The following is a 15413-nucleotide window of genomic DNA, read 5'->3' on the forward strand; positions in this document are numbered from 1 at the left end:
GAGAGAAATCTATATTTCTGTCTCCAGGATACTCCAACAAAGACACATTCCATTTTCACAGCTGATTGGCACAAAGGCAAAGAGATCAAGTGGCTTGGCCCAACATCACACCCCGTCAGGCAGTGTCACTCCTCTAACCACTAGTGCAGCAGCAGTATTGCCTCAGCACATTAGTCCACAGTGCATTCATTCACGACTGCGTTGACAACAGAGAGTGACTTGCTGTATTTCAGCATTTGACCACTTGGTGACACTATGTGCAGAACGCAAGCTTAAGGGGAATAAAAAACATTTCTGTAGAGCATATGAGTCAGGGGTCAAGTCACTTGAGCAGGGATAAAGTACTGCATGTATTGCAGAGCAAGGAAACTGCACAGGTAGCAACAGACAGAGAATGGTAAGGTACAGGAGAGAAGATATTGGCACATTCAACACCCATAGAGATGCTATGATGGCACCCTAACCCTAACACGTGTGAACAGTAGTATCTTCTTCACTGTGGCCTACTGTTGCTTCTTACTATGTTTCTCCCAGCATGTCAATGCACTGGTGAAGTCAAGTGATTCTTGGGTTTATAAATGTTCTTTAGCCAACACTTGAAACCCCTACCTGTGAACCAAACATTTAGTGTTCTTACAAGTAAGATAAAAAAAATATATATATATATATATATATATATATATATGACCTTAATTGCAGATAAAAGATTCTCCCCACCCACATTATTATTATTATTATTATTATTATTATTATTATTATTATTATTATTATTATTATTATTATTTAACAGGTGCCTTTATCTAAGGCAACTTACAGAGACTAGGGCGTGTCACCTATGCATCACCTGCAGAGTCACTTACAACAACATCTCACCTGAAAGACGGAGCACAAGGAGGTTAAGTGACTTGCTCAGGGTCACACACACAGTGTTCCAGTGAGTGAGCCAGGATTTAAACCAGGTGACGTCCTGGTTACAAGCACCTTTAACCACTGGACCACACAGCCTCTGTTAGTATTAACATTTCTCACACTGCCAGACCGATGGACAGCCAAAGTTAATTGCCTTTCATAACTAACTGGGCAACACCACTGCAGAAAATATAATGAAAGGAAGAACGCTTATACAGATTTACTGTCAGTTTAAGACATTTATGCTGTACACTTGTGATGTTTCTATTATAGCAAGATCTCAAATCTCACACTACAAAATTAAATTAAATGATCTTTGCTTTGTGACAGATGCATTTGTTTTCAACACCATTAGGCCCTACATAGGTTGTTAACTATGAGCACTGGACAGCATATAAGCATTTCTCCCTTTTTTGTAATGGATCACTGTCTGCATATAAACTAGGTTGTGTGGAATCCATATTTTGGCTCTATAAATATGCATCACTAACCTTGTTATATCCATCTAAACATGTAGTTTCTGAACTCTTGTTTAAAAACATAATGAGACAGGTTGGTTTAAAAATAGATTTTTCTATTGTAGGTTTCATCTATGTATCGCTCCAAAAGAGACAACTTCCCAACATTTCAGTATGTTTAACATACCTCTGTCAAAGGAAAGTGCATTTCAAAACAAACAGTGGAGGTGCTTATAGGCTTTTGATGCCATGGTAACTGCACTCACTTATTTCTATTTTAATCTATGAATGTGTTTGTGATTTAATTTAATACGTAGTTAATGATGTAACAATCTACTATACAATATATATGTGTATATATATGTATGTGTGTGTGTGTGTGTATATATATACACACACACACACACACACACACACACACACACACACACACACACACACACACACACACACACACACACACACACATATATATACCTAATATATATATATATATATATATTATAATAAGATATAATATATATTATAGATATATATATTTGCACGTGCGGTTGACTTGTTATATAGTCTATACCAGTGCTTCTCAAACTCGGTCCTGGGGACCCCCTGTGGCTGCTGGTTTTCATTCCAACCGAGCTCTCAATTACTTAACTAGACCCTTAATTGAACTGATAATTTGCTTAATTAGACCTTTTTACTTGTTTTCAGCTCTTGAACAGTTTGAACAGTGTCAGTTATTCAGCTAACAGTAGAACTATTCATTGACAACGTTAAGACAAAAAAAACAAGTAAAACCTTTGTTAATTTTTAGAGATTAATTTGTTAACAATTAAGGGTATAGTTTTAAGTAATTGAGAGCTTCGAACCAACCTTAAACCGGCCAGCGGTGTCGCGTCCCCAGGACCGAGTTTCAGAACTTCCAGAATCTTATTCAAAAAACTATGCGCTTTTTTGATACGTTTACAGGTTCTGAAATGTTAGATGTTTTACGAATATCATATTCCCTCTATGGTTCATTAACCTTGGCTGACTTTAAATCTGAGTGCGACTCACTTCCTTCACTAGGCAATGATAAAGCTAAAATATGAACTTTGCAATCAGTATTATTATAATCGTGTTTTATAATGGTGAGGTGTGGTGTGTGTGTGTGTGTGTGTCTGTCTATATATATATATATATATATATATATATATATATATATATATATATATAATATAGAGGTCTATATATCTAGACGGCGGCTATGACCTTGACAAACGAGAACAGTAATAGTGATTACAAAGTTAGCCTGCTTGTTCCAGAAAACAAAAACAATTCATGAAAAACAAAACAAAACAAAAACTCATATCCTTGCCTTTATCACGTAGTTCGGTAATGTGGTTTAGTGTTTTTGGCTTGTAACCGAACTTTTTAAATACATCCTATATTATTGAATGGGTATACAAAGATCATATTTGTGATTTCGAAACGGCTCCTACTGCATTTCCATTTCTCCCTCCCCCGGTTTCTTTCTTGTTCTATTCGTTTCCAAGTCTTCAAGTGTTATTTTTACCCTTCCTTTATTTCTAGTATTTATTTTCCTCTGTGTTTTATGTATTGCCACGAAGATATAGCCCGACCGGTCACTGCATCGCTTGTACAATTTAGCACCTGTTGCTGCTGAGCTGCTGTGTGAAGACAAGAACAGTGTGATGATGTACGTACTCCTGTTTTAAAGTTGCACCTGGACCAAGCATGCTCTTCCGTGGAATATACTTCTGCTTTAATATTTTAGATTTTCTGTATTTACATTGTGAATAATTATTCTGCCTTGTTTTGTTTTTTTTTTTTTTTTTTTAATTATTTTTTTTTTTTAAAGGTTGTTATATTTACGTGGAAATAGTTGTATTCCCTGGTTAACTTCTTTATTTTGCTATTGTTGTTCTTTTTTTATCCAGTCCTTTTCTTTCTCGTGCCTGCCTCACACTCTTTCCAATTTCATCTCTCCATCTGCTCTTAGGACAGATCGGCTGGTGTAGCACGCACTGCAGTCACGTGGTGAGAGAGAGAGAGAGAGAGAGAGAGAGAGAGAGAGAGAGAGAGAGAGAGAGAGAGAGAGAGAGAGAGAGAGAGAGAGAGGGGGGGGGGGGGTGTTCCTCTGCAGTTTGCTGTTTGTTATGTCTCAGATAGCGTGAAGCTGGATAGAGAAAGAAAGCGAGCGAGAGAGCACTGGATTCTGTACCTGTGTCTATGTCTAAAGAACGGAGATATCTCTTTTTTTCCCTTTCGCTCTTTCCCCCCTTGCTTTTTGCCTTATTCTTTTTTCTTTTTTTTTGATTCCTTGTGAATCGTTTTCATCTTTCCCGTTTATTCAGTTCACCTCTAGCACAACTGGATCCCTTATTGGATTGGTCTGACTACTAAAGAAGCTTTGATGAACTGCTTTGGTAAAAACTGGTCATGGAATTCCTGATACTCTGCCTTTCCTCTTGGATATTGCATTGCAATTCAGTGCGCGGGGACTCCATCATTCATATCGGTAAGAACCCCCAGCATGCAGACGAGCCCAGCAAAGCAGTCAAGCCGGTCGAAAGCACGAGATAAGGAATTAATAGCACACAGTTTGTTGCATGGAGAGAATTCTATAGAGAAGAGGTTTGCGACACATGGGGGGCTATTGTGGAATGTACTTAGGGTATAGTTGAAAGAGCGATAGTTTGCCATTTGTGTGAGTCCGCAAGACCGCGCAAGAAGGTTGCAAACCAGAAATGTAACACAACATGTCTGTTTAAACTATAGGAATGTGGCTACACAGGATAGGGAAGCAAACTGCACGTATTGAAAAAAAAATGCAACTAAAGGAACTCGGTATACTGTAAGTGGTTGAAAGGCAATGGAATGAACGGTTGCATGTATGTGTGTGCGTGTGTGTCTGTGTGCCTCTGTACGTGTGTGTCTTTGTCAAAAAAAGCTTTCATGAACTTTGAGTGACGATAAACTAACTGTAACTTTCACATCCAATACTTTAAAAGTGATATAAATAGACCCAGTTCTAAATATAAATGTAGGTTCAAACAGGTTTTGGAGGGAATAAAGGGGGCACTTATGAATAGAGTCTGACTGTTTCCAAATGAAGTGAGGCGTGCAAAGACTGGAACGACACGTCTAAGAATAGTGTCAGAATGTCAGTGTTTGCAGCGGTTCTCAACCCCAACTGCCCCCCCGCCTTTCCCGCTTTTTAGCTCGCTTATTATCATTCAGGATTCAAGCATTAAACTGACCAGAATCTTATCGTTACGTACATCATCTGAGTATAGCTGGGTATTCGCCCCCTCATTCGCCGTATTAATGCGCTATGCCTAGATTCTGAGAAATTAGGGTGCAGTACTGTCGTGGAGTTAACGTGAAAAGGTGTTTTTTTTTTTTTTTGTTTGTTTTTTTGCGGGGGAAAGGGGGTGTCGTTGGTTAGAATACAGATCCCATGTTAAATACAGCATTTTGAAAAATACCAGTGTGTCTGAACCAAAAACTTCCACCCTTTTGAAAATAATTAAAAGGCGTCTTTCAAGCCAGCACAGCATTGCAGGTCTATTAAAAATCGAAAGGGGCGTTAAAAAAACGAGTGGAGAGATTCGATCGTGGAGAATGTGGCAACTAGCCATTTGAGTATGACAGAGGCGTGCAAATGTTTGTGCCACTCGTAGATACCTTTGGCTAACCTCAGGAACGCGAATAGCCTGTGTATGTACTCGCTATATCCTATATATATATATATATCTATATATATATATAGATATATTATATATATATATATATATATAATATATATATAATATATCTATATATATATATATATAATGCCTAAATTACATGAACATGTTAAGTACAGACAGGAACCTGTAGCTAGCAGTATGACGTGTCCAATGCGACCCTTCTCGCCCTACATAGGTGGCTAATATTGCCCGTTAGACACGATTTGATAGCTGATATTGTAGTGTCGTTAAATTGGTAGCGTTTGATTGGTGTCTTATTAGCGAACTGATCTCGGGCGGAACAGGTGTTCGGGGGTAACAGATTCGTCAATTTGAAAGCTCGCTGGGGCGAAACATGTCCGTGTTTTCTTAATTGTCAAATTCTGCTGGCTAAACTGTTACCATATGAGGAAGTTTACACGTTTCTTCTGGGAACAAACAGAACAGAAGCTTTTTATTTATTTATTTATTTGTTTGTTTTTTCTTGTAACTCTACTGTTCTTAAAAGCTGCTGCGTTCCGGCAAAGTTGGGATGTGTTGAACTAAAGCGGTTAGTTCACAGTCAAAATCTATACTTTATAAAAACTAACAAAAAAACAAAACAAAACACGTTTTGTATGATGATATACCTGTTCATCTGGTTTGGAGGCAGTTACCACATAAATGAATTGATGGATAGCGGGACTAAGCGGAATAGCAGTCTAGAGAGAGACAATAAACAATTCAACAGGTTTAAAGAGAGGAAAAACCTTATCTTAGACACATTTTTATCTTTTGTTTTTACCACCTGAAAAGTATCCGGAGACGTTCTAGGCTGTCAAATGTTTTGCAGACTTTACAGGGACCTTATGAACACAAGCAACGGCTGTTTTAGCGGCAAGTGTAGTGCATTTTCTCCAGCTCTGACACAGAAGTAGATCCATATATTTCCCTTGTGTTGTACAATTATTGTGATAGCGTCCTGCTGCGGAGAAAGCTTGTGTGTGGGAAGGAACATAGCTAACGTATTGGGGGCGAGTTGAACAGATTTTGGAATCGGGCAAGCTAGGTTCATAAAACTAGGCCCCAGACTGCGCGGCTCTCAAGAAAGGTACGATAGAGTGTTTTTTTTTTTTTTTTATGAACTAATATTTCTTTACAACATACAATAAAAAATAACCGATGTTCAAGGGATATATAGTCCTATGGTCCGAACCCTAAATCGAAACATGTAGAATGATTAGTAAAATGTAATTGGAGATACACGAAACTCTTCTGGAATGGCGTTATCGTCTTTAACACCAGTCTATAAAGTGTCTTGAATATGAATATCTAAGAATCTTTTTAAAAAGTTAATTACACTGTGTAACACAATTTTTGTTCCTGGGTAGTAAGTGTTATTTCCTAATTGCTTATGCCTCAAAAGTATAGAAAATGGCTATTATTCCCCACAAACTGCTTTTGTGACCAGGACAGTGATATTTCAAAATATCACTATTTCCAATGGGAAAACGGGTAAATGTGTCTTTTCGTTCACATAAAGTCAGAAAAAAACAACATATGAATCCAAATTAACATGTATTTATACTAGAGTAATACAAAAATGACTACAAAAGAGGAGTAGTTTTTCGAGATTTACGATTATACTGTAAATACAGTATAATCAGTATAATACAGTATAATCAGTATAATACAGTATAATACAGTATAATCGTAAATCGTAAATCTCGAAAAACTACTCACTTTTATACTGTAAATACAGTATAGTCGTAAATCTCGAAAAACTACTCACTTCTAAATCTTTTGTAGTCATTTTTGTATTACTCTAGTATAAATACATGTTAATTTGGATTCATATGTTGTTTTTTTATGACTTTATGTGAACGAAAATACACATTTGCCCGTTTTCCCATTGGAAATAGTGATATTTTGAAATATCACTGTCCTGGTCACAAAAGCAGTTTGTGGGCAATAATAGCCATTTTCTATACTTTTGAGGCATAAGCAATTAGGAAATAACACTTACTACCCAGGAACAAAAAAAAAAAAAAAAAAAAAAAAAAAAAAAAATTGTTACACGGTGGTGTTGTTGTTATTTTTTCTTCTGCAGGCATTATTTAGCGTTTTGAAATGATCAAGGTCACGATATTTCTTTAAATGTTTGTTTTGCACACAAGGTTATTTTACTATTAAGAGCATATTTCAGTGCTACCAGAAGTCATGTTATAATCCACAGTCAAATGCATCGCCATAAAAACCAGGCACAGAACCCCACACCTGTGCCAGTCCTCCCCACGTTTAATTTAGTTGATGTTCTATTCCATTATTTTAAAATTTAGGAGCGACTCGGCTTCTCTCTTTTCATAAGCAAAATAAAACGAAGGCCGCTGCATGAATCAATAACACACAGCCAGAACGACTCGTAGGGGAAATTATTTACAGCGTGATTGTGCTGATTTAGAAAGTCTTAGCTCAGCCAACCCCGGTAATTGGAAGGCGAGCTCTAATTCTGTGAATCGAATCTGGTCTCCCTGACAAAACTCTGAGCAGATTTTCCTTCCGACTATAAACATACTTTATCAATCTATCTATCTATCTATCTATCTATCTATCTATCTATCTATCTATCTGTCTGTCTGTCTGTCTGTCTGTCTGTCTGCCTGTCCTTGTATGCCTGTGTATTTATAAGAGAAACTTAGGGGTTTGAAATTCAATTCTCCATATTAGACCCTTCTCATCAAACAGTAGACAGAGTCCACAAATTAATTCACTTGATGTCAGTGACATCAAGCTACTCATCAAACTGTATTTTGTGGATCTGCCAGTAACATTAATAATTCATGCTTTATGCTTGAGTATACATTTAATTGACTGCACTGAAAAACAAAATACCTGTACTGCATCAGAGCTCATCCGAGGAAATTTAGATTTGATTTTGTTTAATTATTGGAGCGAATGAAAATAGCGCTGAGTCTGTAAGCATTGTGTAGTTTAAATTGCAGTGAGTTGTAACTGGTAAAGAAATATTCAATTAGCCTACACTCAAAGGTTGTTTTTACTCGCTTAAACTTGTATTACACCTTAACGTTAGGTAAAATGCTACCTGTTTTGACTAAAATGCCGCTATGACAGCATCTGTGTGTTTATGTGCTATTAGACTGTAGATGCATAGTACAAGAAAACATGTTAAAAAAAATCTAAACAACAGTAACGCTTAATGTTCCATAATTACCAGTAATTGTCAGTGTTACCAAGCCCCTTTGGTTTCTCTAATTTTATAGCCTCGCCAACCTAAAATCTAACCTTAGACCAATCAATATTAATAGTTACTACTGGGGAACAAAGAAAAATATAGATCATTGTCTTGTTAATTACTATTGAGTGTAAAGCATGTCTAAGAAAGCACGTGTTAGTGTTGATTTTGGCTATGCTGCAATAGTCATGATTTTAACACATAGTGCATTGTCCACATTTCAAATCCGGTACCTTATGTTAGTTTATCTCTGTCAGTTGCCATATAAAATACTATAATATTGCCCAAAACAGTATAGTTTCATGCTATAGTAAGCATTGCAGTAAACTATAGTGTTTCTGGATAGTATTTTTTGTATAGGTTGGTTATACAGAGCTGGGGTAAATGGTGCAGTTTCTGCATTTAATAGCTACCAAAATTATTGATGATTATGATGCTGTCTAAAATATTCAGGAAAAACCCACAGACAAACAGATTCTATACATACCTGCATTTACTCTGATTCTGGTGTTTGCTTGACACATAAATATATTTGATCTTGCCTGTTTTCATATAGCGACTAGAACACACGTCTAATATAGGGTTGGAAGCAGTGGTGTGACCACTGTAATCCCACTTGAATTTGTTTATTGTAAGAGCGAGTCCCAGGAGTGATACATGTTTGGTCTATTGAAAGGATCAGTAAGTAATATCCTTACCATCACAACAACAATCAGTAGACAGCTCCATGGTGCTGAAACTTACAGCAATACCGATTTGAGATTAGTGTAAGAGGGGATCAGCAATTAACTCTACTTTGTAACTCCCTGTCTTGTTTAGTGGGAAGTCCAAGATTTTGTAAACTATAATTTGACTAGCCACAAATGTATTATATGCCTGGCATGCAGATTTGCATGTCAAACATTATATGGCATTGTTTTAAAAGGTTGATTTAAGCACATGTAAACGTAAAGAACATCGGTGATACTCCTTTATTCAAGCATTGCACAAAGCTTCATTATTATAAACTTATGTGCTTGATTCACAGGTGCCATCTTTGAGGCAAGCGCGGACCGAGATGATGAGGTGTTCCAGTTGGCCATATCAGACCTTAGTCTCAATGACGACATTTTACAGAGTGAAAAAATCACGTACTCCATAAAATTCATCGAGGCCAACAACCCATTCCAGGCAGTGCAGGAAGGTAAGTGAATGTATTTTAATGTATTTTAAAGTGAATTTGTGTGTACATATACATACATACATACATACATACATACGGCACAAGTGTTGTTATCCATCCATCAACAGTTCAAAGCACCTTTGACCATCGTTCCACAGTCCAATTTCTGTGTTCTTGTGCATATTTTAGCCTTTTAGTCTTGTTCCCCTTTCTTAACAGAGGTATTCTGTTATGCCAGTTCTGTTGTCAATTCAAGTCTTCTTTCTGTTCCTTAAGGATATTATCTTCAAGTATTGCTCATCCTTGTTAGACAGCTTTTTGGGTCTTCCAGTCCTGGGTCTGTCAATTACAGATGATGTTTCTCTGTACTTGTTGATTATGCTTCGGACACCACACCTTGAAAATTAAGTCATGCAAGTTATAACTCAATGTTTTTACTTCTTTATGCAAGTCAAGGTTGTTATAATAGTAGAAAATATTAGTTGAGGCTTTGAGTAAATTGCTGAAGCTCATAATGCAGCAGAGTAGAAAAATGTAACATGTCTAAGACTTTTGCACAGCAGTGTATAATATCTTCAAGTATATACACACACACACACACACACACACACACACATATATATATGTGTGTACACACATTTCAGCTGAAAGAGATGGCTGCGCAGTGTTTCAATATGTTATCTTTCTCAAGGGAGCATGTGTTTAAATAAAAACATTGGAGGTATTTATAGCTTTCTGACGGCATGACAATGACTTGTTAGAAAATAGTCTCTTACTTTGGGTTGCACTAAAGCAGTTGATTTAAGTGGACAAACACATCATGCTGTTTTATTGCTTTCTAATATACCCTGCTGTAGTAGAAAGGTCACGTTTGTCTGATGGGTTGTTCTGTATAAATCGGCACATACACATTTTTGACAAGCTTCTGGGTTCAATATCATTCCATTGGTGCATTTTGTTAAACACAGTCATTTAAAGTCAAATGTCGACTTTGTGATGACCCTATATGCATTTTAAGCCAGTTCAGTTGAAACTTATAAATGAGCGTACAATCAACCGATTAAAAGAGCAGAGAGGGCGACTTTGAAGAGAGGCTTTTGCATGCAGTATTTCTGCAGTGCAACCATACTGACATCTCCCACAAAAGTTGGTGCTGCCTTCTAAAGGAAGAAAGCTAGGTGGAAGTATTGAGCTGAGCTGGATAATAATACGTGTTCTTTAGGTAATTGCTGTGCAGTCAGTAAGATTCTGTTGCATTGTGTCCTGCTGTCAATGAAAAATTGTGCTTTCATGGTCAACAATACTTCAATAGTGGTCTCCTGTGGTGTCTGCATTTCCGAGTCACTTCAACATGAAAGAAACGCAAATTTTAAAAAAAAGCAGAACTCTCTCTCTCTCTCTCTCTCTCTCTCTCTCTCTCTCTCTCTCTCTCTCTCTCTCTCTCTCTCTCTCTCTCTCTCTATATATATATATATATATATATATATATATATATATATATAATACTGTCTGAGAAAGTATTCACTTTGTTTTTGTATTACTCTTTGGTGTCAAAGAAGCAGTTTGTGTAGGTATGTGTTGCCATTTTCTCCGTCCTTATACTGTATAGATGTCATGATTGTGAGAGAAGCGTTATAAGAAAAGGGCCAGTGGAACTGAATAGCAATGGACTTTGTTTTTGTGAATCATGTTAAGGGAAAGGGGGCGGGTCTCTCCTGACAGAATTAAAATTCTGAAAGGATTGCTGTTTCAGCGAAAACAAGTGACTGTAACTGAAAGCACAATTAGTTTAAAATGGTGGCCCAGGGCAACTCTGGCCCCTGGGAGTATTTTGAGAAGTAAAGGTTTCTGCAGTTTGTTGATATGGAATAATTCTGCTTTTAACTGCAGCCAGTAGTGAAATGAAAGTGTTTTGCAGAATCTGGGCAGACATGAAGGGGCAGGGTGATACACTATCACAGATGCCTGATTGGAGCTTGTATGTTTTTTTCACCTGTATCCCGTTAGGAAGCAGCTGAAATTCGTGATATCTCTCTGGCAGGGTTGTTTTTTTACAATAGTAAGATTAAAAGGCTGTGAAATTGGGAAATAAACGGTGGCATTTTGCTGCGCCATTAGCATTGGTTCCTATGCTTTAACTATAAATGACAGTTTTCAATTGAAAGGCTTTATTCAGATTTATTTTGTGGAGGAAATTAGTTTGCAGTGATTGCTAACGAGGGCTGTGTTTGCAGAAGCACAGGATGTGAGAATGGCTTTTTTTATCTGTTGTAAAAAGAGAAAATCATTGTCTTTCTAGAAACCAAAATGCAAAGTTTACTACAAGTTTTAAAATAATAATATAGGCTATGTACAACGTTGTAATTCATTTTCAGAACCGAGGCTGTAAAAAAATAAAATAAACATCCCATAACGATACCAACTCACTTCGGCTCAAGTAAATCAATCCCAGTTTGTTTTACAACAACGCTGTCATTTCCCCTTTTTTGTTACCATTAATAGGACCCCATCTGAGCCCGTTACATGTACACTTCCATTCTGTGCTGCACATTAGGAACTATGTGGGTTTCCCTGGGATCCTTTAACCTGTAACACGGCAGGAAGTCAATGTGGAAAGTAGTTCTATTTACCTATCTACCTTTTTGTCTTGAGGGAGGATAATAATGGCTTCATAGTAACATCTCTTAACTATGAAATTAGGTGCCATTGAGGGAGCTAGATTTGGGCACCTTTATTTAAATCTGATTTGGGATGCCAACAGATCTCTCCTATTGATTTTAAACTATGTACCAGATTACAGTGGCCCAGTGAGGCCAATTATTTCTGTGCCCTTTTTAGAAATATAACATCTTGAAGCAACATTTGTTATGCAATAATGGAGCTTGCTTGACATGGTGGATTGTTACATTATACAACAAGCAGCTAATAACTTGAATGAATTATTTTTAGCAGGTTGGCCTGTTTATGTGATGAAATAATATGTTGGGCATTGAATGTGTTCTAATGCTAGGCTGGTAAATGGTTTTGAATGGTCTTTATAGAAAGCTTGTAGCTATTCATTGCCACAGTTGCTTATTGAATGCAAGTTATTGTTGCCATGCAAGCAAGTTGCTTCAATATGCATTGTTGCTTGAGTGCTTTAATGCAGGTTTTTTTTGTTTCTGTTCGGCTATTCGAACTGTGTGCTTCAAAATCCTCCTCAGGAAGAGCAGATGGCTTAACATGTTCTTGATGTAAAGTAACCTTTCAAGTCTTTATTGTTTCAAAGTAAAGGAACATTTTGAACGATTTTTTAAAGAGCAGCTTGACTAATTTCTTCTTCTGCTTCTTCTTCTTCTTCTTCTTCTTCTTGTTCAAATTCATTTGGTGTATCATTTTCTGTATCAGTTACACATCCTGGTAAATACAGAAGTTTAAAGCATCTGTACCTTGATAAAAACTCTCAATCATATCTAAAGTATTCTGTAATGTAACCGTTAACCAATCTGGTAAAAAGCCATTCTAAACAACACAAATATATTAGTTAATGGTGATATGTCAGACCGTACCAAGTTGCCCTTTAATGTTCAATAACTTGCCGATGATGATTGAAATCTGCCCTGCAGTCTTGGATTGAGTGATGTTGTAATGCTTAAGTTAAAGTTTAGTTTATTCATTCGACCTTTATCTAGTCTCACAGAATTAACCATGCACTAGACCATACACTAGACTGTAGACTTGTTGTATTTAAATGAATGCATGGTCTGTAGGGTGTCTCTTATTGTACAGGAGATGCTATCTCATGCAGTTTGGGCAAGAAGATTGAAAAGTCAGTTTAGGGTAGATGTACAGGATGACTCACTGTGGGCATGTTTTACCCTGCACACCTCAATATGCATAGCAGTGTGCCGTGTCACAGCCTTCCAACTGATGTCGTTGAAAGTCTTCATTGGCATTCAACCGAACAGCACTTTAAAAGCTGCGCTCCTAAACACCACTGTGCAGTCAGACTTGATGCAAAGCAAGGAAGTGAATTGAAATCTGCAGATGGACAGATTTTATAAGGGTGAAAAATGTCACACAGATTTGTTTTTGCCGTTTAAATTTTTTTCCCCATTGTTTTTTTTTAGTTACTTAAAACTTAATACACTGCAAACAATTTATTTTTCAGAAATTGAAAGCAATGCAATATGTCTCTATATCTTATGATTTTCCATGAATATTTAATGTATCTTAGTATAGTTTATTTTTTAGTTTAGATGAACAGATGTTGAAATGAGGAATATGCTTTGATATATTCAGACCCTTAGTCAGAAGGAATTCTTATTTCATCAAGACCACATCTGGAGAAGAAAAAAAAAATATTACTGTGATAGTTATTTATAAGTATTGTTATTTCTGGTTGTACAGAAAATAATCCATTTAAGTATTTAATATAACTAAAACAATACTGAATTTTCATTCCAAATCATTGTTAGCATTTTTTTTCTGAAACAGTTTGATAACTATTTTCATGTTGGATTTTCTTATTGTTATTTCTTTTTTCCTTTCTAGAAATAATAATGAGGTGCAGTGTTAATGCTTTGAGATTCCAATCTTTAATAATGTAGTGGCAGATAATATTTCTTGATTTGAGTTTACCTTTTCTGTTGTGGACTGCAAACAAGACAGAAAATAAAGAAAACTTGAATGAAGAAAATTGCGACAATTCATAAACGACTCTTGTTTTTTGCTGTGTTCCAAAGCAGTCCCTTTAAATAACATACAAACATAGTTAATACAATACTCCTTCTTTACAATGAAAACTCTCCCTGTAGTTTGTTTACATCAACCTTAAACCCTTTTTTTATCAATACCATCCACTTTCTATCCAATAGGTATCTTACCCTTTATGACTAAATCACTGACTGCTTCTTCCACTGCCTGGACACTGTCCATCCTGTTGACCTGCTGGCTTGATCAGTTTCTCTGAGAGGGCCACAAGTATGACGGCATTAAACAATAATTAATTGAAAACAACAAAAAAGCATTTGCCAAACTCATCTGTGCCTTGATTCTGAAACAACGTTGTGTCCTCCAAAAGATAATATTTTTGTCACGCTGTCTTGTCTAGAGTCGTATCGATTGACCTCCCACACCTGCACAGGTCTGCTGGAGAATGATTACTGATCTAAATGTCTCGGCACTGGGGCGCACGAGTGAGTGTGTGTGTTTTCTGTCTTACCCTGTCATTACTGCACCCTTATAATAGTTGCTGATTCCCCACTCGCTTCATATGTATGACTTTATGGGTTCTATCATCACACATCTTGCTTATTGACAGACGATGCTTTTCAATCTCAAGACACAGTGGGCGGTGTCAGCAGTAAGTGGCAATATCTGATTACTCTGAATTATTATGTCACACTGGGCAGCACTGATGTCAAGCAGGACGCAATAACTGTCATGAAGCCTTTCTTGTCTGATGCAGACATGCTAATTGACAGGGCTCAGACCCAGTTTGACATAATACATCTGGGCAAGGGTTGAGTGTGATCCCCTGACTCATGCTGGAACTATGAAGCCCTGCAAAGCAGTGTACAAAGCAAAGTTGTTGGGGCTTCATAAGGAATTGTTACCACTTGCATCTTCTGCTACAGGTACTGCTAGTATGTACTCCTGCTGTTTCTGCTACAGCAGACTGGTTCTAGCTGCAAAACATGTTGCTGTTTCTTGATTCTGTACCAATAGCTTTATTAAACTAGCCTGCTACTGTGTCATAGGTGAACAAACTCAACAGAGAAAGCTATTTTGTCATGTTATTTATCCATATGTATATACAGTATGCACAAGTAAAAAATATGGAGACAATCTGAACCCTTTGGACAATTATACAGTAAAGTATCTAGGGTTGGTTGGTCTTCAAAAGATTTTAAGACTGCATTTTGGGGACCATTTCATCC

General features: G+C 36.8%; 1 protein-coding gene across 2 annotated transcripts in view; it reads left to right on the forward strand.

Moving 5' to 3' along the window:
* The first annotated feature begins 3527 nt into the window (after window positions 1-3527).
* Window positions 3528-15413, forward strand: part of grid1b (glutamate receptor, ionotropic, delta 1b) — a 243479-nt gene continuing 231593 nt past the window's right edge. For both annotated transcript variants that reach the window (XM_041269542.1, XM_041269541.1), the window contains exons 1-2: window positions 3528-3885; window positions 9358-9513. In XM_041269542.1, coding sequence (XP_041125476.1) covers window positions 3807-3885; window positions 9358-9513 — 235 coding nt within the window. In that variant the 5' untranslated portion in view covers window positions 3528-3806. The remainder of the gene's footprint in view (window positions 3886-9357; window positions 9514-15413) is intronic.

This window comes from Polyodon spathula, chromosome 13, assembly GCF_017654505.1.
Source record: "Polyodon spathula isolate WHYD16114869_AA chromosome 13, ASM1765450v1, whole genome shotgun sequence".
Classification (NCBI taxonomy): Eukaryota; Metazoa; Chordata; class Actinopteri; order Acipenseriformes; family Polyodontidae; genus Polyodon; species Polyodon spathula.